Consider the following 25,415-nt stretch of genomic DNA (forward strand, 5'->3'; position numbering starts at 1 on the left):
TAAAAGAAAAATGTTACCTGAGGTGGCCGAGTAACTCGTAAACTGATCATCTTGGTGAACTACCGTATTTTCAGAAGGGTCTGTGTGGTGTTGGCGGATGGCTTTATAGAAAAACCTAAAATTCTGGTAAAGAACTATTGGTATTTTGTGAATTTCATTCATGTTGGGAATCTGGGGACTTGCATTGAAGACGTGTCTATGGGCTGAGACCTAATGCCCCTTTGATGGCGTGTAAACCCCAAAACCCTTGGATCAAAACCGGTCCAGGCGCAGACGCAGAGGTTTGCGTAACAAAGTAAAAAAAAAAACCCCAACCCCCAAACCCCGACTTCCGTGTAGTCGTCTGGCCGGGCTGTTCACGCACCGTGACCCACATAAGACACTTCGGCTCCCTTCTGGACCACGAGGGGGCTCTGCTGGGAGCCTCTGATGTCTGACGTTAGTCAGCTGGGAAATGGATATTTTTGGGGCGTTTCGTTCGTTTCCCTTTCTGCCGCCGCATTTTTTTGTAGCGGTTATGGATACATCTTGTCTTTATTAGGCACACTGTGTAAAACCACATCGGTAACATTGTATCTTTCCTCGCTCTTTGGAGATAAGCCTCCCACCCAAAGACAGGTCCCTGGAGGCGAGATAAGCTCGTGGCGGCCCGCCCCCCTCCCCCTCCCTGTCTAGTCCTTCTCCAGCCGGCTCCGTACCCGAAGGTCCCACTCCGGCCTCGAATCCTCCCTAGCTCTTGCCTTGGGGGCCGCAGCCCCCTCGGCAGGCCTTCGATGGCGAGCCCTTCCCGGGCCGGACGGGCGCCGGCCAGGGAAGCCGCCCGCCTCCACCCCCTTGGCCAAGCTGGCCCGGACTTCCAGGCCGCTCCGGGCTTTGCGTCGCGGCTTCTCGGCTGCTCTGCGGACGGGCTGGCCCGGGCCATGCGGGGGGGCTTTGCGGCAGTATCCCGCTAGCGCCTCGTCAGCACTCTTTTGTGATGGGTGGTGGGGGTGGCGGCAGAAAGGAGAACCTAATTCCCTGTTAGGGCTGTCCTGATTTTATCCTAAAATAAACCCAAAAAAAAGGCGGCGGCGATTTTGAGGAGGGCCCCCTGAAGGAAAGGTCGGAGTTCTGCGGTGCCTCTTTTCTCTCTTCTCCGGAAAGCCTCCTCTCCTCGCCCGGCTGGCTGCAGGGAGATGGACTGGGAAGCGTTTGGGGGGATGAGGGGGTCCTCATAGTGCGCTGATCCGCCTGCTGCCGCCAAGTCCCCGGGCAAGGTCCGGGAGGCGGCCAGGGCCTAGCAGCCGGCGGAAGGGTTTAAAGGAAAGGGGCGAAGCCTGAATAGGGGCCCCTCCGGGTAAGCCCCCATCCCCGAGTAGGGGGGGAGGGGGAAGGAGCAGTGTGCGCGCGCGCGTCACGGAAGCCCGGGACCACCCCACGCACGCTACGGCGCACGGGCTGAAGCTCGCGGCCGGCTGGCGGGCTCGCGGCTCAGAAGCTTCCTGGGGGCTTCCAACGAGAGCCGCTGCGCCGCCCGGCTGGGCGATCGCCATGCGCATGCGCGGCCCCAGCGCCATTTTGGTGGCCGGGCGCGGAGGTGAATCCACTGTGAGGAGAGAGCGGCGGCGGCGGCACGGCTCCCCTGCTCGGGTCTGAATCGCTGAGGGAGGAGGAGGCGGCGGAGGTGGCGGCGGCGGCGGCGGCGGTCGTGGCGGCGGCGGAGGCGGGGGGTGCGAAACGGCTGCGGGAGGAGACATGGCCAACATTGCGGTGCAGCGAATCAAGCGAGAGTTCAAGGAGGTGCTGAAGAGCGAGGAGGTCAGGAATGAACTCCCGGCCGTCCCCCCGCCTCCTCCCCTCCCAGGCACGACCTCCTCGACCCCCCCGGCCCCCCGCGGGCGGCCCCCCGCACGCCCGGCTCCCCTCCGCGCCGTGTCCGGGAGGCGGCCTCCCTCCTCCACCCCCCGCCCTGGGCCCCGGTTTGGCCGTGTCACCGGCGGGAGGGCGGCGGAAGGCGAGGCTGGGATTGGGGGGGACCGTGTTGGGGAAGGGGCCCGGCGGCCACGGCCGCCACGGCCGCCGCTGCAGGAAGTGTGGCTGCGGCGGCGCCGGGAAGGAGCAGGCCGAGGCCGAGAAACCCCGGGAAGTGGGTTGGGGGAAGGGGAAAGGTGGGAAGAGAACGGACGGAAAGCAGGTCTGCCCCAGGCCCTGCTGGGTGGGGGATCGGGGGCCCGGACCGGAGGGCTCCCCCATCTGTTCTTGGGGAAAGATCCCTGGGCACTGCTGAAAAAAGGGAGGACGATACTTGGGGGGATTTCTTCTTAGATGGGTTGGATGAAAGGTAGGCAGGAAAGGGACCAGGACAACATGGTGGCTCAGTGTCCTAGTGGAGGGAAGAGATTTTTTTCAGTTGAAATCAATGATTCATTCCAGGTGCCCCAGGAATGGGCCTCTGCATTGACCCTTCCAGGGTTTGTCTGAGGGCAGGCAGTTCTTCGGTGAATTTAATATTTTTAGCCAGTGACAGTGGTTGGTGAGAACAGATTACAGTACTGTGTTTTTATATAATCTCTAAAGGTTGGTAGACACCATCTCTTTAAGCCATTTGCCTCAGTGGCTTAAATTGTAGACTAAACTTAATTATGTCCCTTTTAGTTTACTTGTATAATATCTTTGAAAAAGAGCATTTGAAAATAGGAAGGTTCACCGACTATCTTCTGAACAAGAATGATGGGTGATTTAATTATCATTGACTGTTCAAAGAATGATTAAAAATTTCCAGCTGGCCAAAATTCTTCCTGTTCCTTCTAGACCGATGCATACTATTAGTGCTTCATGTATGTTACAGTCTGGTAATGTTCTTATGGTTTGTCATGCAACAATGCTGATCTCTCAAAACAGTTTTCCCCCACTTAAAACAGATATAGATGATGCATTACTTATTACCATATGATAATCAGAGTATGGAATTGTTTAATTGGAAATTTTTATGTATCTTCCCTAAAATAGAAGCAGAATATTTAGTATAATTACGTTCTGATCATGATCTCTTTTAAGTTTCTTATTATGATACTTTAGTAATAAGTAGTAGTGTTACTTTTGAAATTTAGTATTCTATTGAAATCATTACTAGGGTGACATCTGGCCTAAAAACTTACTGAGTCTGCAATGATCATATGAAAAAAATGCCACATCTTTGCAAGTAGACATAGTATCCTGTGATTTAAAAAAAATTACTTTGCTAGCTACTTTATACATTTGGGATGTTTGTATATTGTGTTAGTATTCCAGATGAGTCTTTTCCACAGAGCATGTGTGTGAACTTTGACCTGTATGTTTGTTCAAGTGCCAAAATGAATGGAAGAATGACTGTGTATTTTTGTGGTACAGTGCAGAAACCACTGCGCTCTTCAGAGTCCTAAGTGTCTGCACTGCTACAGACTATTGGGTGATTCTAACTAATGAAATGGAGGTGCTTCAGAGCATCCAATCTGAGTAACCGTAGTAAAAGGATAGGTTTTAAAAATAGTTGTACAAATCTTAATATGGATTTAATGCTTCCTTTTCTATTTCCTAGTTACAAAGTACACCTTACTACTTCTAATATTGGTTTCTTTGACTCGTTTTAATGGTGACTGATTTATTACCATGGTATTCTAAGGACTTGAATTCAGAGTTTCTAGAAATACTTGTTTATGCATAACTGAATGAATACAAGTATTCCTGTGTACTCCTTGTCCCCATGGGAGTTGTTTGGGAGTGGCAAAATTAGAATGAGAAAACTATCTTGGTGTGTCCAGAAGAAAAACCTTATATGCCAGGGTCCATCTTTTGGGAACTTAACTCTGTCCATATACATCTGAAAGCAAGCACTTCCTTCTTTGTCCTCCTTCCCCCAAGTCAGTAGAAAAGGACTTTTGCCCGGGAAGGGTCTCAGCCTTTTAATCTTGGATGAAAACAGGTTCCATCATTTATTTTTATTAGATCAAGCTCTATAAAAGGATTCTAACACCAATTATGCTCATTAGAAGAGAGGACTCCTAGCTTAATTCATGTATTTTGTTTCTAATGTTAACAATATTTTGAATGTCTGGTCGTATTCTTTCACTACTTTGGGTTTTTTTCTTTTCTGTCCAAAGTTTGCTTATATATTGAGTCTGTATTTATGGAGAATATCAGCTGATATCAAAGGCATTTTGCATTTCAGAAACCTTTGTAGTTGTAAAAGAACATTTTTATAGTAAGAATTCTTAACTTATTATCTTGTGAAAGGATTGTCCAGATTTTTTTCTTAGGTCTGAGTTTGGAAATCTAATTGACACATAGTCTTTTCAAAGTTTCCTATTAAGGTTTCATCTGAGTTTGATCTCTGGACCTATTCTTAATAAGTCACTTCAAAAATGTTTTTTAAAGAAATAGTAACTCAAAATTAATGGAATGGGTCATAAGGTAGGTCCGCTGTTTAGCCCCAAGTTATCCATCAGAATTTATTATTTAGTTTTACTTTTATTGTTGATAGCAAGGTAGTCTTAAAACCATGAATTTTTATTTTTTGCTTTTAACGTTTATTTTCAACGACATTGAAATGGAATTCATGGAACGATGAGGGGGAAAAAGGTGATCTTTTTAGTGAGATATTTTCATCCTGGAATCTAAGACTGTTTATAGTGAACAGGTTTTCTTCCAGTGTAGATTCATTTTAAAAAATTAAAGCTCTTGGAATATGAAAAGAGGTTGTGGTCTTCCCACAGGGTCTTTAAAGGATCATCATGTTCAGTGTTTTGAATGTGATCACTGATTTTGAAGAGATAAATGACACCCATAATTAGCTTAAAAATACATAGATTAAAAAAGTTTGCTTTTCATTTTGAGTGGTTATAATTTTGTATATTTTTAAACTTTCAGTTTAGTAGGCAGTGTTTTGTCCTTAGAGAACACATAGGCTCTTACTTTTTGATTTTTTATTTCGTACTACATGTTGACCGTAGTTTAATTAGTTGTATTTATTTTACATTTGTATCTCCACACGTTTGGCAGAGTTTATAGACCTGTATTTGAAGAAACTTAAATTTGTAGAATAAAATCTAATTTGTTAAAATGAAACTAGTTTGAATACGTACTAATTACATGTTACATATCAGGTTTTCATGCCATGTGGGTTTTTAAAGTCTTTGATGTTTGTGTTAAATTTTGAAATTGATATTGATTGCTTCATTTAAAGCTAGTTGTTGAACTTTAGAATATTTATTACACTTGAGAAGATCAGTGAGACCGTTAACAGTAGCAGTCCAAATAACCTCACAACTGAGAAACTCACACAGATATTTTCTCACTTTTTACTGTACACTTAAGTAAAAACATAGACACTAGCCCAGATGTTGTTTTTAGTTTTTTAAACTTATTAAATTTTCTTTTCTGGTAATGTGTTTCTTTTGAACCAGAAAAGGTTATCTCTGCCTGAAAGAAGTGTGACCATATTGTTTAATATTATGAAGAAGATGTGATTTTTTTTAAAGAAAAATCAATGTCAAGCCATTGATGTTAACCCATTTTTAGCTAGTTGTCTCATATGATGCTCAGTGAAGCTGTGTATCTATGATAAAAAAATAAGGCCTGTAGATTTGCTTGAAAGTTGCACCATATTGTGTTTGGTATGTTTCTCTAATGGATGTCCATCTGGAAAGGTTACAGGTTTAGATGGACCTAAACCTGAACTGTTCTACTTTTGTACACTAAAAAAGACTGCTTCTGTAAACATGTCCTCTCACCATCAACAAACATTTTTCAAACTTTAAATGACTTCCCATTTGCTTGCTGAACGAAGACCAAATTCCATTTGACACCATTGACAATTAGGCTCCAAACCTGCTTTTCTAGCATTATCTCATACTGCTCTTCTTTTAAGTAGTTTGTGCTTCAGTTAGACTGGATTACTGACTGCCCCCTAAATACATCTTCCTTGCCTTGACTCACATTCTTCCCTATTCCTGGAAAGCATTCTGACCCTAAACTTCTGGTGGCTTAACAGTTTTGTTTATTATTCCTAATTTCGAATTCCAAATTTCTAATTTGTGCTAGTGACCAGTAGGTGGCATAGTGGATAGAGTACTGGACAGAAAGTACTGGTCAGAAGGACATGAAAAAAAATTCATATCCTGCATAAAACACTTTTCTAGTATATGTGCCTGTGAACAATTTATTTAACCTTTCTTAACCTCAGTTTCCTCATCTGTAAAAATGGGGGTAGTAATATCTACTTTACAGTTGCTGTCAGGATCAAATGAAGAGAATGTGTTATTATCAGAAAAATATTCAAAGGACTAAAGTGAGACTTGACAGGATTATTCCTTTTTTTGTGATCTTGGAAGTATTTCTGGATCATTATTTTGGGTAACTCCTTTTATAACCTTAAGAGTTGAGGCCACAGGTAGAAAAAGAAATAGATTTGGAGTCAGAAGACCTGGGTTTAATTCTTGACTCTGCTCCTTGCTACCCTTCTGATCTTGAGAAAATCATGTTTCTCTAGGCCTCCGTTTTCTCATTTATAAAATGAGGAGATTGAACTGGATGACCTCTTAAGATCATTAGATCAATAGATTTAGAACTGTCCTGACTCTAAATCTATTATTTTATGACACTTTTGGTTCTGCTTTGAGGATTATCTTGGCAGTCCTGGAAACTTCTTTCTTAGCTGTTGTTCATCTTTGATTTTCAAAGAAGAACAATGACATTACAATATTGGTATCAGGATACAGTATGATGGTCTGTGGCAGGTTGGTCCATTATTAGTTTGGGAGGCTCTACCACGCATCAGGCACAGGTAGTCTGGTAGAACTATTTGGAATGGAGGTGGCTCTGGATTTTTTGCAGCTTGAGTTTCCTTTGTGCTTCTGAGATTCTGTTTTGCTCATGGAGTACTTCTCTGACTTGGACACACCATGCTGGATGGTCTTGTGTCATTGTCTCCCACGTCTCACAGTTGTTACCAAAGTTCTTAAGACAGACCTTGAGAGTGTCCTTGTGTTTCATCTTCTGATTACGGTGTGAGTGCTTGCCTTTTATGAGTTCTCTGTGAAACAGTCTTTTGAGTAAGTGTACCTTGGGCATTTGCGCTATATGGAGTTGTGCTCTCTGCAGTAGAGTTCAAATGCTTGTCGTTGATTGTCATTCAAACTCTTCTGCTAAACATTCAAACTTCCTTTCTTAACTAATCTTGGGATGGGAGGAGTTTTCACTCTGCATCACTGGCATAAGATAGATGAAAAGAGAAATCTCTGAAAACGGATCTATAGATGTTGTCAACTATGAAAGCTTATCACATAATTTGGGTTATACATATTTTTTACTGGTACAGCATCTGTGCCAAAATAAGATTCTCTGATTTCTCTCTAACTCCACAAGTTGATGTCTAATGTAGTTCATTATCTTTATATCTTAGGGAAGAAGTTTATTGGAATATAGAGACACCACAAGCTGTCTTATTTCTCTCACCCTCCTGGTCACCTAAAAACCTGTTCCAAACTTGTCCTACATTATAGGTCATTGACATGTGGAACTTGTTTTAACCTTCAGACTTAACTACCTAGGAAATTGAGAGTATTTTTTCTAGCACTTAGCTGAAATTGGTGCCATATTTTTACTCCCTGTGAGTGTTATGATGGAGTTAAGAATGTTCATGTGTAGATTCTAAAGCAGCACCTGGGAGTTATTTCCTGATCATTTTGACTTTATCTTGTGCAGAAACTCATCTGTTGACTGTGTTCTGTATTAACTATATCTGTTATTGTCTTATCTCCTTCCTATATTTTTTTCTATTTCTAAACTTTTTTTGGTATTGATCAGAGCTTTGAAATACATGCATAAATAGATCTTCAGGTAGAAAAAGGGTTGGTTGATTTTTAAGGATCTTAAGCTGTTGTTGCTCCAAGTAGAGTTAATACTGCTGTGAAACCTTGGAGTGGAAATGAGTTGTCTATGTACCCATAGCATTTGTTATGTGATGTTGATAATACTATCTATAATTTAGAACTATTCTTTTCTTCTAAGAGTTTGAAAAAAAGATCAATTTGTATTTTGTTATTGCTTATTAACAATTCATCATTAAGTTACCATTTGCTGAGTATCAATTTTCAGTGAAATTTAGACAAGATAAAACTACATGCCCTTGAATTGCACAAGTTTAAATAGTAAGGCAGAAATTAAACCTCATATTCAAATGATTTCTTTTGTATATATTTTGACTCCAAAAATGGAGAGGTGGAATGAGGACCAGAAATTTTGCAAATGAATGCCATTTTCAAGACTTTAATTTCCTTTCCCTAGTGAAAGCCCCAAAGCAGTTAGCCACTTATTAACTCCTTTTAAGTGTGCTTCTTTTACTTGACTTTATAGAGTCATTCATCTCTCCAGCTGTTCCAACCAACCACTCTTAAGCTATTGCTACTGACTACTAAAGCAAGTGAAGGAGAGAAATAATATAGAAGTAAACACTTACCTTATTTTTAAAATAGCACTCCTGGGTTGTTTAAAGGTTAACCTTTTGTTTAGCTGAAGTGGGGATATTGCTTTCTCAGACCCTTTTTGGTGGCAACAATTTCTGTTTCAAAGCAAGGATAAAAATATGTGAGTGAGTGAATAAGTGTCTGTGTGTGTTTCTGGGGAGGGGATTTGGGGGGATGATGGTAGTGGTATTATATAAGGGAGGCAAAAGCAGTTCATATAGGAAATTTTTTTTTACTGCATTTGTTGAAATATGTACATATATACCAGTCACTGGATAGTCAGATAAACATGTGAGACTTCATAAAAAGCAGCTTTTGCATTGTAATATAGCCATTGTTATTAAACTCTATCCTTTAGATCACAAATTAAAGAAAGCTAGATTACATTATTACATCTTTCACTTAAGAGTGAAGCAGTATAAACCCTTGGAAAAAGTACAAAAGAAACTGGTATTTATTCCAACTGGTAACCAGAATATAATAACACAATCCAAGTAAAGAATAATTTTCATAGCCCAAATGTGAATTTAGTAAAATAGAATTTTTAATCATTTAACATCAACTCAAAAATAGTTTTTGGGAAAAGGACAGTAAACTTAGAAAAGCAGTGTGAATAAAGGGCCATACCCAAAGTTAGAAAGTTTTGAGTTCACATCCTGTGTTAAATAATAGCTTTGTGACTCTAGCTAAGTCACTTAAATTCTTTAAGAGTTACTGTACTTATTTGTAAACTTAAGTTGCACTTAACCTCACTGGGTAGTTGTGAAGAACCAATGAGATCATGTATATTTGCAAGCACTTTGCAAAACTTACAATGAAAACTATAATTATTAAAATGATGTAGGTACAAGGTGTCATAGCAGAGGCTCCTCTACAAATTAGCTTAAAAATGAACTTTTCCTGTTTTTAAGGTCTTTAGACTTGGCTATGTAGGATATATATTCTTTCCTTCACTTGGAGCCAGTAACTGGCATTTGGAATTCTACTGTGACTAAAGTATTCTGAGTCAATCTTAAGTTAGTCTGCATTGAACCAGTCAGAGTGGGGAAGCATGTATAAGATGTATAAAAAACACCCTAATGTTTTCTCTAAAAGAACAAGGAGGGTGACTGCAAAGAATGGGGTGGGGTGGGTAATAAAGGGAGCCATTTTTTAAAGCTGATTCGTAAGGAAATAATAGCTCTTATGAGAATTTGGTTGTAAATTGCAGTACATTTGGCAACAGATTGTTTGGTTCTAGGAGTTTGATTCATTTTTATAGCTTTACAAAAAGAGAAAGCAAAAAAGGTATCATGTACCATAAGATGTTAGCTTCTTCTCTCAGGTAAAGATCTACCTGAGAGTATACAGGGAAGAGGATATCAAAACCTATAGAAAAATTCAGAGGGAGCTGGAAACAAGACTAAAATACTAAGTGATACATATTCTAGTTTATGGAATCCTTGGTATCCAATATCATCCCATTTTCATTAATGATCACTGAATTAATTCGTGCATCAATCTTGAATAAATAGTTCTGATGAGCAATCTGGATTCTTCTACAACTGTTTCTTTTGTATATGTATGTATAAACAGATGGACTAATGGTAAGAGTACATGTTCTTAAGGAAAAAAAATCTTCCCTTAATGAGATAAACTTGCAGAATGGAGATAACACATAGTCTAAGATTTGAATAAGTGTTCACTTGGAATAGAGTCATAAAACAAGTACTTATTAAGGACCTGCTATGCCAGTCACTGTGCTGGATGCTGAAGTTTGTCATTTCCCAAGTATAAGGCCATTTAGAGAAAATCTTGAAAATACGAGTCTTTTGAAGATTAGTATGAAAAAGGGAGAGAAGATAGTGTATTAAATGAGAGTGGGCTTTGGTAGTAGGTAGATGATATTTGGTCCTCTTCAGGAACGAAGGACAGCAGCCAACCAACTAACCACATGATGGAACATTGAAGATTGTATATGTGATGAGAATGAGAAATGAAAACAGTCAAATTGTAAGGATAGATTTATTACAGAAAAGAGTCTAGAGCTTAGTGTGAGAAAAATTTAGGGGAGAAGAGGGAAGGAAGGGACCACATAGTTGATGGCGTTTAGAGGAGCGCATAAATTAATAAATTTAGCTTCAAACCAGGGCACTTTGATTTTTGATCTGATTATAGTTACCATTTTATATAATGATGACTTTGGTATTTAGGTGATTCTGTAATCTCAGTGGTACAGATTGCAGCTCAGCCAATTTTTGTTTTATACCGTGTAGCTCTTTTCTTCGTCCTCCTGTAAATCTTCTGTAGTCTCTATCCATTGTGATAGGGTCTCCTCTATGTCTCTTGACAGCGTCAATTACAGTTGACTACATGCTGTTTTTTGGTTATGCCTTGCTCTGTCAATGGCCTTCTCTTCTCTTTTCTCGTTTTCTTTTCTTTATTTGCATTAGAATTTTTTTAATTTTTAAAAAATAAATTAATTTGTTTTTGGTTTTCTACAATCGCTTCCATATATCTTAGATTTTTTTCCCCTCCCTCCCCCTCCGTACCCCATCCTCATTCCCTCCCCGAGATGGTGTGCAATCTTATATAGGTTCTACACATACATTCCTATTAAATGCATTTTCACCTTAGTCTTGTTGCATAGAAGAATTAAAATGAATGGGAGAAACCATAAAAACAAAACAAAACATTACACAAGAAAAAATGGTCTGCTTCATTCTCTGATCCAGTTCCATAGTTCTTTCTCTGGATGTGGAAGACATTTTGCCTCAAGAGTCCATTGGGAATGTTTTAGGTCCTTGCATTGCTTTGAAGGACTGAGTCTACCAGAAAAATCCCTTGCACACTGTGGTTGTTGCTGTGTACGAAGTTCTCCTGGTTCTGCTCCTTTCACTCAGCATTAGTTCATATAAGTCCTTCCAAGCCTTTCTAAAGTCTTCCTGTTCATCATTTCTTATAGCAATTGATGGGCATCCCCTTGATTTCTTGTTCTTGGCCACCACGGAGAGAGCTGCTATAAATATTTTTGTACATGTGGGATCCTTTCCCATTTTATGATCTCTTTGGGATACAGTCCTAGAAGTGATATTGCTGGGTCAAAGGGTATGCACATTTTTGTAGCCCTTTGAGCATAGTTCCAAATTGCTCTCCAGAATGGTTGGATCAGCTCACAACTCTGCCAACAATGAATTAGTGTTCCAACTCTTCCACATCTTCTCCAGCATTTGTCATCTTCCTGTTTTGTCATGTTAGCCAATCTGACAGGTTAGATGTGGTACCTCAGAGTTGTTTTGATTTGCATCTCTCTAATCGATAGTGATTTAGAGCATTTTTTCATATGACTGTAGATAGCTTTTAATTTCTTCCTCTGAAAACTGCCTGTTCACATCCTTTGACCATTTTTATCAATTGGAGAATGACTTGTATTCTTGTACATTTCACTTGGTTTTCTCTATATTTTAGAAATTATGGCCTTCTCTTTTCAGTCCCTCCATAGCATTCCCCTCCTCTCCCCAGCTGTGTTTAGATTTATATTTAATTGAGAAAATAAAAGCTCTTCTTTGGAAACCTCCCTCTTTTCCTGTTGTGTGCCTTTCAAAACCCCTTGAATTCATGTCCTCTTTTCTAGTTTCTGAAGAGGTAACCCTTTACCTCCCTTGAACCTCCATAATCTTTTTCATCTTGTTTAGGTAATTGTGCTTGAAATCATCCCATCTTTCTAATCTTCAGTATTTCTTTATCCACTGTCTCATTCCCTGATGCCTACAAACATACTTCATGCCAAAGGAACTCTCACTAGATTGTACAGTTCTTTCAAGTCTTATGCCAATTTTCCTCTTGACAGCTAAACTCCTAGAAAAAAGTTTATACTCATTTCCTCCACTTCCTTTTCTCATCTCTTATATATTTCTCGTCACATTTTGGTTTGATGTCTGATTTCTCACTTAACTGAAAGAGTTACCAGTAGTCTCTTAATGGTCAAAATGGATGGCCTTTTTTCCTTCTTCATTCTTCATGATATGTGCTGCATTTGGAGCTGTTAGTCACCTCCTCTTGGATCTTCTTTTCTCTTTGGATTTTCATAACACTATTCTTGTTGGATTGGTTCTCCTCCTACCTTACTGACTGTTCATTCTCATTCTACTTTGCTAGCTCATTTTCCATATCACATTCCCAACTATGGGTGTCCCCAAAAGCTCTGGCTCTGGACTCTATTTCATTATTCTCCCTTGACACTTTCTTACTTCCCTCCCCCTCTTTTGGTTACCATCTCTATACAAACTGTTTCCAATTTTATGTTATTATGTACTCAGCTTTATTTCTCCTGAGCTCTCTCCTCAGTTTTCTATTAAGTATTGCAAATTGGTTTTCACATAAACTTGAAATTCCATCTGTCCTGGCTCTGTTTCTAACTGTCCATGCTTTACCACTTTCGGTTAACGGTCTTCTCACCCTGGAACATCATTCCAGCATTCTGGTCCCCTTTTTCCATTAGTAAGAAGCTCCCTTTTGTGTTGTTCTCCCTGCGTCTGTCATTAGAATGAAAGCTTCTTGAAGGTAGGACTCTCTTTGTGCTATACTTGTACCCCTAGCACTTGGTGTTGTCTGAAGAATACTAAGTGCTTAATAGAGTACTTGTTGACTGATGTGTTGAAAGCAGAAATCATTTTCTTTCTCCCTAAACTTAGCTCTCCTGAATTTCTCTATGTCTGTCTAGGATGTCAGCCCTTGGCATTATCTTTTACTCACATTCCTTCACTTTCAGTTCTAGACTTTGTAATTTCTGCCTCCACACTTTGTTTTTGGTAAAGGCTGTCATTCTTATATACTGGGTGTCCCAAAAGTCTTGGTGCAGTTTAGTATTATGCATCATACAAACTTCTGGGACACCTTGTATTTAAGTCAGCTCTTTGTATATCTCAGTTATCAGACCTTTGTCAGAAGCTTGCTGCTTGTTTACTAACAGGGACCCCATTCGTAGCTAACTTAAATCCTTATCACTTGCTTGGACTGTTGAAAAGCCTCTTAATTGGTCTCCCTGTCTCAAATCTCTCCTCCTCTAATCCATCTTACATACAAACTTTAAAGTAATTTTTGTAAAGTATAGATGTAGTCATTTCTTTCTCCTATTTAATAAACGCCAGTGGCTTCCTACTATTAATCTCTAAGTAATATCAAATATACTCCTATGTTTGGCATTTAAAGTTCTCATCACAACCCAGCCCCAATTTACCTTTTCAGCATTATTTATTATATACCTTTCCCCTTTCTACATCCTACAGTCAAATTGTTTTTGTTGGTGGTTTTTCTTAGCTGACAGTCTGTCTAACCTATTGCCTCCATGGAGAACAACTTTCTCCATGCCTAGAAATGAACAGCTTCTTCACCTCTACCTCTTAAAATATTGTTTCACTAAAAACTTATCAGAAGCTACTTTCTATATGAAGCTTTTCTTGACCTTCTCTCCCCTTAGTGTCATTTCAAATTTATAATGTATATGTTTATACTTAGTTTATGTATATGTTGACTTCTTGATTGTTTTGCTTTTGTCTTTGCATCCTGAGTGTCTAGTAGTAAAGTACCTGGCACGTAGTATAGACCAGTGGTGGTGAACCTGCTGCCTCCAGGCCATATGGGACCCTCAACTGCAGCTGTTTGAATGAATCCAATCTTCAGAGAACAAATTCCCATAATAAAAGGATTTGTAAAACTTGGACTTAATCAAAAGCCTACACCAGAGGACCTAGAGGCTGCAGGTTCCCTACCCTGATCTAGACTTATTTAAAAAACACATTCTTAAAATTCTCATTATTCTTAACATGACAGACACCAGGAAATACTAGCATTTTTGTAAACAACAGAAAAAGGATTGATTATACATGAAACCGCACATTTCATTGCATAAAGCATAGTTTAAAAATTTTTTAAATATTATTTTCAGAGCTGTCTCAATTGTTTTCTTCTGAACATTCTTTTTTATGATCTGTGCACTTTAAACAGTAACAAAATTATTCTTAATTTGATGCCAAAGAACATAACATTTCTACATACAAAGTTAAAACAACAAAAAAAAGAGGCTTGTTTTTGAAGATATATGTCCCTAATCTGTACAGCTTGCATTTTTTTGGTGTATATATTTCAACCTTTTACTTTATTTTAAAGTTTTTTATTTATATATTTTGTTTTTACATACTCTAAATTTCCACAGCATCTTTTCCCCTTTCATATAGAGCCATCTTTTACAACAAAGAATCAACAAGTTCTTTAAAAGCTGTTTTTTGTCTGTACTCCTTTCTGCCCCCTTTTGTATATTTTAAAAAATTCTTCAGTGACCTCTTCCTCCTCTTCCTATTCTTTTTCCTTCCTTTTTTTGGGGGGGTGGGGTGGGGTAAACCCCATTGCTGACTGCCCTTTTTATCAAATAAGCATAGTGGAGCAAAATATATCTATACTTTACCCATATCTAAAAATAGATTTTAAATTCTTTACCTTTAGTCTGTAGCCTTCCTCGTCAGTCCACTTGTAGTCATGACTGTTGGGTATTGGATTGATTAATGTTCTTAAGTCCTTAAAAGTTGTCTTTCTTTACATTATAGTTGAGGTGTGTAAAAATTGCTCATCTGATTCCGCTTATTTCACTCTTGTATCAGTTTATACCACTTTTCCCAAGTTTCTCTGAAACCATACTTTTTTATTATTTACCAAGCACAATAATATTCTGTTACTCTATGTATGCCATAATTTGTTCAGGCTTGCCGTAGTTGAGCGTCTCCTGTGTTTCTAGTTCTTTGCTGTGACATAAAGAGCTACTTTATATATTTTTGAACTTTTTTCTCCCTCTTTCTTTGATTATCTGGGGTTATAAACCCAATAATGGTATTGCTTAATCCAAGAATATACCTAGTTTAGTAAATTTTTTAGGCATAATTTCAAGTTGTTTTCCAGAATGGCTAGACCTTTCACAATTATACCAATAGTACATCATTGTTCTTCTCTTTCCCTAGCTCCAAAAATGGCTGTTTCCCTTTTGGGGGTCATCTTTGCCAATCAGATGGACATGGGCAGAAAACTCAGTTTCTTTAATATTCATTTTTCTTATAATTAGTAATTTGGAGCATTTTTTTATATGGCTATTGATGGCTTGGGTTTTCTCGATTAGGAACAACTCATTCAGATCCTTTGACAATATGTCTGCTGGGTAATGGCTGTTCTTATAAACGAGGTATCCCAAAAGTGTTACTGTAGCTGTGTAGCTTATTATATTTAACCTCAGGCTTTTTGAGACTTCCTAATATTTAAATCGGTTCTTTATATATCTCAGATAGCAGAACTTTATCAGAAACTTCGTTGCAAAGGTTTTTAAAAAACCAGTTAACACTTTCCTTTTTAAACTTAGCAGCATTAGTTTTGTTTGTGCAAAATTCTTTCAATTTTATTTCATCAAATTTATCCATTTTATCTTCTATAATTAATCCTCTCTATCCCTTGTCTAATAATGAACTTTTCTCCTCTCCATAGGTGGGAAAGCTATTGTGTTTTTTGGTTCCTTTAATTTATTATGTAATCATTATTATGTAACCATTTGGATCTTATTGTGGTGTGGCATGACATCTTGGTCTAAAGTGTAATTTCTACCAGGCAACTTTTGAGTTTTCTCACCAGATTTTCTTGAAATGAATCCTTACCTTACCTCAAGTTGGAGAATTGGGATTGTTCAACACTATACCGCTATATTTATTTACTTCTGTATGTTATGGACCTAATTGATTCCATCCTTTTCTTTTCCATTTTTTAATCAGTGCCAGATTGCTTTGATGATTACTGCTTTGCAATGTAGTTTGAGATCTGGCACTGCCTAGGCCCTCCTTCCTTGCTTTTTTTTTTTCCCATTATTTCCCTTGAGAATCTTTGCCTTTTTGTTCCTCCAGATGAATTTTGTTACTGTTTTTTCTTGATGCATAAAATAATCCTTTGACAATTTACTGGACAAGTAAATTAATTTAGTTAGTATTATCATTTTTATTACATTGGCATGTTCCATATGTGAACAATTAATCTCTTATTTAGGTCTGTCTTTATTTCTGTGAAGAGTGTTTTGTAGTTCTGTGTGTTCGTGTGTCTGTGTGTGCATGCGCATGCATGTGCACATGTGGCAGTGTATATCTTATCTATTTACATAGATAGTATCTCTTGGTAGGTTTTCTTCCACATATTTTATACATTTTGTAGTTGAGTGGAATTTTTCCTTATATCTCTGCTGGCTTTTGTTTATGTAGAACTACCAATGGTTTGTGTGGATTTATTTTGTATCTGATATTTTGCTGGTTATTGCTTGAATTAAGTTTTTGACCAACTCTCGGGGCCCTTGCACCTATCATCATGTTATTTGCCAAAAGGAATAATTTTGTTTTTTTTCTTTGTTTGTACTTATTCCCTCAATTGCTTTTTCTTGACTTACAAAGTTACCATTTCTAGCACTATTAAATAATAATGTTGATAATGGACGTCTTTCCCTCTAATCTTTTTGGAAAGACTTCTAGATATCCCTGTTACATGAAATGCTGTTCTTGGTTTTAGATAGATGCTGTTTATCATATTGAGAACAGTGTCATTTATTTCTATACTTTTTAGTGTTTTTAACAGGAATGGGATTGTAATTTGTTAAAAGCTTGTTTTCTGCAGCTATTGATAAAATTGTGATTTTGATAGTTTTTATTAACGTCTTCTACTATATTATAGCCTTTCCAACATTGAATCCATCCTGTATTTCTGGTATAAATCCTTCCCTCATCATAACTTACAATCTTTATACTCTTACTAATATTCAACATTTTTGTTGGAGATAGTGTATGTATAAGGTTTTCTTTTTCTGATTTGTCTCTCCCTGGTTTATGTATTGAGATAGAAGGAATTTTCATCACTATCATTACTCTTTCTCCTTTCCTTTCATCTCCTCAATTAAAAGAGCTCTCTTATCCTACAAATAAGCAGAGTCACATAAACCAATACATATTTCAGTTATGTTGGACAATATATGTGTCATTACCACTAGTTCATCACTCCTCTGTCAAGAGATGGGAAGCATTTTGGATCCTCTAAAATTGTGCTTGTTCATTACATTTATCAGAGTTCTTTAGTCTTTCAAAATTGTTTTTCTTTTCAAGTATTGTGGTCATTGTATAAATTTTTCTTTTGATTCTGCTTACTTTTAATGCTTTTTTATTGATTGTACCACCTTTTCTGTTGATAATTTTCTCTTTGATCTTTACCCTGATTTTCTTGGAAAAGTATTTTTTAATAACATATTACTCATCATAAACCTCTTTGCATTGCATTAACCTTTGGTGACTGGAACTTTAAATCTTTAGATGTAGTTTCTATGACTGAGGGCCACACATCGTCACTGGGTATATATCAGTGTTGAAAAGATGGGCCTTGAGAAGTTAGGTGGTATGGTGGAAGATGGTCTCAAAGACAAGAAGACCTGGGTTCAAGTTCTGTCTGTGTCACACTGTGGGACTTTGGAATTCTGAGAAAATCACTTAAACTCTCAGTGCTCTAGGTAGCTCTCTTAAGAATGTAAGTTGCAAAAGAATTAGTTGCCAGTTTGCATTGACAGAAGGAATTTCTTTACTGGGCATTCTGTATTGCAAAAAAATCATTAATTAGATCATATTCAGGGAGAAGCTCCGCATGTTTAAAAACAGTGCATCTTTCCAAATACAGTCCAGTCTACTATCATCAGCATTCAGTTCTTGGGCCAGTTCATTGTCCGTTTGCTATGTCTGACTGAGATATTGAAGGTTTAGACCAGAACAATTGGCTACCAATACAGCTGAATATTATAGGAGGAAGAGAGATAGGAACAAGCATTAAGCACCTACTCTGTGCCAGATAGCGTGGCTAAGTTCTTCTCAAATATCACCTCATTTGTTCTTAAAACAACCCTGGATTTAAAAAAGAAGCAACAATTCTGGATGGTAAGTGTTATTATTATAATATCCTCATTTTACAGTTGAGGAAACTGAGACAAACAGATTAAGTGATTTGCCCGTGGTCACACAACTGGTTAAGTGTCTGAGGTTGAATAAGAACTCAGGTTTTCATGATTCCAGGACTCTGTTCACTGTTCCACAATGGAAATTCTTCATTTACAGATCTCATGTCCTGGGGCTTGATGTAATGGGCACAATGTCATAAAAAATGAGAGCATCTGGAGAAACTGAGTCATCTCTAGAGAATCTCTATGGCAAGAGCAGACATCTTTTATGTGCTTCCTTTTCCCTACTTACACCTTGCTGAAGATCTTTCCATTGCTGCATCTTGCAAAGTCTTATGAATTCAATTTGTACATGGGTGACACTGTTGACAGAGAGCCTTTATGGCAGCATTTATTCAAACAGATGCATTTTTATAGTAAACAAAAAACCAGCACAGGGCCTTATATTTTCTGTACCTGTTGTACATTTGTAAAAGTATGATCTGGTGTGGAATATTATTTGGGAGAGCTTTTTTCTTCTACCTTCATCGAAGTTGACTTCTTTGTGTATAGGTTATTCTAAAAAATTCTGTATGTATATGAAAATGTTTATGGAGTTGTACTTATTCTCTTGTTTACCCTTTTTTCTGTAATAATCTGGTCCAAGGTTTTTTCCCAAGCGTTTACAACCTTTCCTGTTAATTCCATTACCTTTTTTCTAGTTCTTTTCTCCCTCATTATCTTTGTTAACCTCTTCCTACTTTTCCTATTAATGTAGAAAATCCAGCCTTGCAGCCTAGGTTTTCCTCAACTCACTTTTTCATATCCCCTTTCTCATAACCAACCTTTTGCTGAGGATTGTCAAGTTTACCTTTGTAACATCTTTCTCATATTGCCCTTACTCTCCCCTAACACTAATAGCACTCTGTTCTGGGACAGAATAATACCCAGTCTGGATTATTTCTAGAAAGTCCAGTCTTACCTTGTATAGCATTCCTTGCCTATTCTATAAACCAACCTGATAGCCTTCTCTTCCTTCTCTTCTCATAAATCTTCAGTGCTTTACGGACTGTCCTTGCCCTATCTTACTACTCTCTCCCTCTATTCTATATTCTAGCAAAACTGAACAATTTTCTTGCCCTCCAAACATGAATAGTGTTGTTATGCCATAGTTTACATATTCCCTTTGCTTTTTATTCTCCCCTCCCCCTATTGAATCATTATGTATACTTTAAGGCAGGGATTTTTAACCTTTTTTGTGTGTGTCATGGACCCCTTGTGCACTCTTGTATAATGTAATGGACCTCCTCTCAGAATAATATTAAATTTAATAAAATGAAATATATAGAACTATTATAATGAACTACAACTTTCAAAATATTTAGGAAACAAGTTCATGGACCCTAGATTAAGAACTACTTTAAAGACTAATTCAAATGGTGTAGTCCAGAAGCCTTACTAATTCCTTTGGTTAGTATTAGCCTTTCCTTTTATATCTCACATAACATTTTCTACTATAACATATGATATATAACTGTATCATAGCTTTTGTATACATTATGTGCCTCTACTAGATTCTAAACTCTGCTAGGACAGAATAACTCTTATCTAAACTGTGTAAGTGGTGCCCCAAAAATCTTAGTGCAGTTTTAAGGTGTTAGTGGTTGTATAAAATGTTCTATTTATAATTCACCTGCCCATCCTTTAAAGACCAACTGAAATGTTGCCTCCTTCATGCCCTCTATCTACATACTCCTTCTAACTGCTCTAAAAATGAGAAAGGTCTTATGAGTTGCAAGTATCAACTTCCCATGTAGGAATGTAAACAGTTTAACTTGATTTCTCTTTTCTATTTATCTTTTTATGCTTCTCTTAAATCTTGTATTTGAAAGTGAAATTTTCTGTTCAGCTCTGGTTTTTTCATCAAGAATGAATGCTTTATAGTTCTTTATTTCATTGAATGCCCATTTTTTTCTTGAAGAATTATATTCATTTTTGCTGGATAAGGGTTTCTTGGTTGTAATCCTAACTCCTTTGCCTTAATTTTTTTATGTCCCATATTAAAAATTCATAGTAAGCATTTATTGCTTTAACAAAAATGAAAGAACCTCTCCCCCTAAGAACTTAAACATTCAGTTGATGGAAAGACCATGTGTACATTTAAGTACAAAGTCAAACATTAGAAAGTACAAAGTCAGACTTTAAGTTAAAAAAAAAATGAGGAAATCCCTGCTTTCAAGGAGCTTGCATTTGCAGTAGTAATTCACTTTTGTTAAACATTTCATGCTAAGGCAAACAATGAAGTAGTCTCTGCCCTCATTGAATTTTCGTTTTATTAGCAAACAACATGTACACGGTTAAGAAAATGTCATTTAGCATTTATTAATCTGCTACCATATATCAGGCACTTTGAAGCTATAGAGATGCAAAGAAAAGTAACATGACGTGCTTTGAGGAGCTCACAGTCTGAAGGGGAGAGCGAGTGGAGTAAGGAGGAGAAGGAAGGAGGATTAAGGGAGAAGAGTTAAAGGATGTTTGAGGAATAACCTGACTTTCATGATGTATGATAGGATGTTTTATTTCTTCTTTTATGTCACTTATTTTTCTCTTTCGATCTTCATCCTGTATTTTGTCTATGTTGTATTAATAAAGAAAAAATTGTAATTGAAAGACTGAGGCTACCAAGGCTAACACATACAAATTAGATTCTAAGTGTTTTACTAGGCTTTCTGTTTATTTTGTGATGGGAAATGATGAAAGGGATGTTCTATATAAAGTCTTATTATGCCCGAAGTTCAATTTTAGCAAACTCCTCTGAGTATCCTCATTGTTTTGTTATAATGAATATGTTGCTAAAAGTCAAACTGCAATAACAAACCATGATTCTGGAAGACCTAAGATGAAGCACACTCGTCATTTTCTGTCACGTGACGGATTTAAAATGCAGGATGTGCCACATATTTCTGGACATGGCTAGTGGAGGAATTCTGCTTCATTTCACTATTCATGTTTGTTATGTGGATCTTTTTTTGTTGTTCATTTGATAGTGAAAGGAGTAGGAGAGAAAGTAAATGTTTATTAATTGGAAATAATATTTTAAAAAAGAAAATTAAAAGAAAAATAAAAGTCATGCACTTAGTTTGCAGAACCTAGAGATGGAAATGAAGCCTTATGAAGTAAAATAATGAAAAATGTTCTGAATTTGTTAGGAGAGGTTTCATGTATTTCCAGTTCCATTTCTGTCTTGGCAGTAACTAGATCTTGATTTGGGATTCTGTTTATTTTCTCTCAGTGAAGAATGATTGGGGTGTTTGAAATGAGGCTGGAGAGTAAGAATTGCTTTCATGATGAAAAAATAGCTAATGTGTAGAGGGGATCAACTGTCAAGTTTTTTCTCTTTCTCTATTTTTCAAACTACTGATCAACAAAACTATTCATATAGGAGGGAAATAGCTTTGTTGTGCAGAAAGTTCTTTGTTAATAATAAATATTTGTAGATTATTTATAATCTGGTTTCTGTTTTTATAAGTCATCCTCCAAAGATATAGCTGCATTGTGATATTCCTTTACAGTGCATACTGGCATGATTATTGTCAGGGGGATGGGTTCTCTATGGCTCTCACACTTTGATTCTTGATGTCTTTTTGCATTTTCACCCACATTAAAATTGTCACCCAACATTTTACAAACCAGAGAACTCTGTTTATAAGCCAGTATTTATAATCTATAGGTAAAAGGTAGAAACTAGCTGAAGCTAACTGGAATATAGCAGGGGCATATCATTATCATTAGAGTTCTTATTTACTGTTGCTGCTATTTTAGAGGAAAATATTCTGTTTTAAGCTTTGTAGGGCTTTTGAAAATTATTATTTATAGGTATAAATCACTATCCTTAATATTCTTGTAAATTTTAGGAGACTGAGCAACAGCTGTGGATGTTTCCATCTTGAGTAATATAAATCAATAAGTAATCAGCTATTATCTTTGACTCCCCCTCACTTCAAGTTTTGACTTTGTCTATTCTAACTTTCTGAGTAATATAGATGCTTACTGTTGTGGAACCTAGTAAGTGTTTTCCTTCTCATTCTGCTTCTTAAATTCTAAGCTATTTTGAAAGGGTACCTGAGAAAAAGTAAATGGAAACAGAGAAAGAAAAAGCCTCTGGCAAACTTCATTTTGGCTAAATTCCCAAATTAAGATTATCATTCCATGAGTATTCACCAAGGGTTTACTGTGTACCTTGGGCTGCATATAAAGACAAAAGCTGAAGTGATCCCTACTCTCCAGGAGCCCAGGGGAAACAGTAGATATCAATTTAAGTAATAAACACAAAAGTATTTTTTTGTTTGTTTGTTTAGGAGGAAATCCTGTCATTTGTGAGGAGAATCAGGAAAAGCATTGATCCTTTTAGAGGAGGTGAAACTAGGGCCTAGTTACTAGGCCCTTCTTAAGAGCAGAAGTTAGGAGGGAGTGTATTCCTAGTCTTGAGGCAAAGATGTAGAGGTGAAGAGATGGGATGTTCTGTGTTGTGTGTAGAACAGCTAGCAGGTCATTTTGACTGGAGCATCTAGAGTAGATGAAGTGGAGTGATGCATAATAAGTTAGAAGTGAAGATTAGAAACAATTGTAAACTAATTTGAATCACAGAAATTTCTATTTTATCCTAGAGTTCATAGGGAACCACTGCAGCTTTTGGAGCAGGGAGGTAACATGGTTAGACCTTTGCTTTAGGAATAATTGGGGGATGGACTGGAGAGAGGAGAGACTTGAGAGAGTAAGAAAAATTAGAAGGTTTTTGCTGTGGTCTAGGTATGAAGCTATTAGGTCTTGAATTGGTGGAAGGATGCAAGACGTGTCGAAGTAGAATTAGTAAAACTGAAGAGTCAAACTCCTCTCTGAAGCTGTGAAGCTGGATTGCTAGAAAGACAGTGGAAATAGGAAGAGTGGTGGCTTTGGGTCAGAAATGAATTCTTTTTTTTGAATGTGTTGAATTTGAGTTGCTTATTGCACATCTGTTAGTAAATGTCCAATTGACAATAGTTGATGCAGGTTTGGATCTTACGCTGGGGCTGATTATATTGATCTGGTAGAAACCTATATGAGATTATAAACGGATGAGCGCATATTAAGGCAGCTAGGTAGCGTAGTGGATAGAGCTCTGGACACAGAGTAAGGAAGACCTGAGTTCAGATGTGGCCTCAGGCACCTAACTAGCTGTGTGACCCTGGATTAGTCATTTAACTTCTGTTTGCCTCATTATGTTTCCTCATTATGTAGCACCTACCTCCCAAGGTTATTGGAAGGATAAAATGAGATATTTTTAAAGGTCTTTGCCAACTTTAGCATATTATACAAATGCTAGCTATTTTAGGAGATGGACAAGAAAGGGTGTAGAGAGAAAAGACAAGGACCTTTGATGTGTACCCTAAGGGAGCAGAATATAGATGATAGAGCAAGAAGAATGAAAAGGACCATCCCAGCTTGTGGCAGGTGAAATGAGAGAACATTGCCATGAAAACCCATAGAGCATCAAGGAGGAGAGAAGGTCATTAGTGTCAGGTGCTTCATTGAGGTCAAGAAGAACGAAGACTGAGAAAGGGCCATCAAATTTTGGCCACTGAGAGATCATTAGTATTTTGGTTGAGTGAGATAGAAAACCAAATTATAGAGGTTAAGAAGTGAATGAGAAGAGGAAATATAGACAAGAAAAGGTATATGGTTGTTTTTACTACATGTTTTTCCCTCTGGTGAAAGGGAGAATAGATATGGTACAGTAGTTTAAATAAGATAGTTTATCAAATGAAAGGTGTTTTTGCCAGATTAGTGGAGGATGCAAGGCTTTCATGTGCCAGATCAGAAAGATCGGTGGATCAAAGATTAAGTCTTTGAACGTACCAGAAAGACATTTAGTCCTACACCCTCGTTCTATATATGAGGAAACTGAGCCTTAGAGAGGTTAAGTGATTTGCCTAGGATCGTGTGAGTGCATGCGTGTGTGTGTGTGTGTGTGTGCGTGCGCGTGTGCGCCCGCACGCATTCAGAATTCTCTTAGTGACTTGGGAGTAGTGTTTTCATATGGTTCTTGATGATGTGCATTTCTTCTTTTGAGTAGTCTTTGTTGCTGTCTTTTGACCCCTTATTTATTGTGCTCCTTGTCTTATATTTACATTACTTCAGGCATGTCTTAGATGTCAGATACTTATAGCATAGATATTTGATGCAAGGATTTTTCCCTCCAGCCCACAATTTTCTTTTCTCCTGGCTGCATTCATTTTGTCTGTGCAGATAATTTCAGTTTCACAAACTTGAAATTGTCTTTTGTGATCACCTCTCTTTACTTGTTTCATTAGGAAGTTTCACACTTTTTCCTCTTAGTATTTTCAGGAAAAATGTGGAAAAAAAACCCCATGATCTTTTTATATGGTTAAGTATCCTTTCAGGTGGGCCCAGCTAGAGCTAGATTAAATGGAAACTCCTCCCTTGTAACCATTCATTGTGTTCTTTCTTCCTTTTCCCCTGTAGGTTAGACTGTCTGACTACCTGTTGTTCCCTCTTTCCATCCCCCTTCTCCTGTGGAATGGAATGCATGGTCTTAGCTTCATTTCAACACTTGGGCCTACTCTCCCCTTCCCAGTGTTACTTTTACCACCCACCTTCACTCAGCTGCTTAATCATTCTAAGAAACTAAATCACTTTTTACTTGCATAAAATTTATGCTTTTGAAAAGGGTTGTAAAGCTTCAGTGATAATTTTAATTTGCAGAATTTTTTTAAACAATTGTAGAAAATGCTTTAAAGTAAAAGCTGTGGCATTTAAAAAAGTGTTTATTTGTTACTTACTTAACTAATTTTTTTTCTGTTTATTTTTAAGACGAGCAAAAATCAAATTAAAGTAGATCTTGTAGATGAAAACTTTACAGAATTAAGAGGAGAAATAGCGGGACCGCCAGACACACCGTATGAAGGCAAGTA

General features: G+C 37.7%; 1 protein-coding gene across 4 annotated transcripts in view; it reads left to right on the top strand.

Annotated features, from left to right (window-relative positions):
• The window catches only part of UBE2K (ubiquitin conjugating enzyme E2 K), a 102,336-nt gene that overhangs the window by 20,548 nt on the left and 56,373 nt on the right, over nucleotides 1–25,415 (top strand). Inside the window, exons 1-2 of one of the 4 annotated variants that reach the window (XM_072620532.1) lie at nucleotides 1,712–1,797; nucleotides 25,315–25,408. In XM_072620532.1, the coding sequence (XP_072476633.1) occupies nucleotides 1,735–1,797; nucleotides 25,315–25,408 (157 nt within the window). In that variant the 5' untranslated portion in view covers nucleotides 1,712–1,734. Of the gene's footprint in view, nucleotides 1–1,709; nucleotides 1,798–25,314; nucleotides 25,409–25,415 lie in introns of those variants that run through there. The other 3 variants (XM_072620534.1, XM_072620536.1, XM_072620533.1) reach the window with 3 other exon arrangements.

This window comes from Notamacropus eugenii, chromosome 6, assembly GCF_028372415.1.
Source record: "Notamacropus eugenii isolate mMacEug1 chromosome 6, mMacEug1.pri_v2, whole genome shotgun sequence".
NCBI lineage: Eukaryota > Metazoa > Chordata > Mammalia > Diprotodontia > Macropodidae > Notamacropus > Notamacropus eugenii.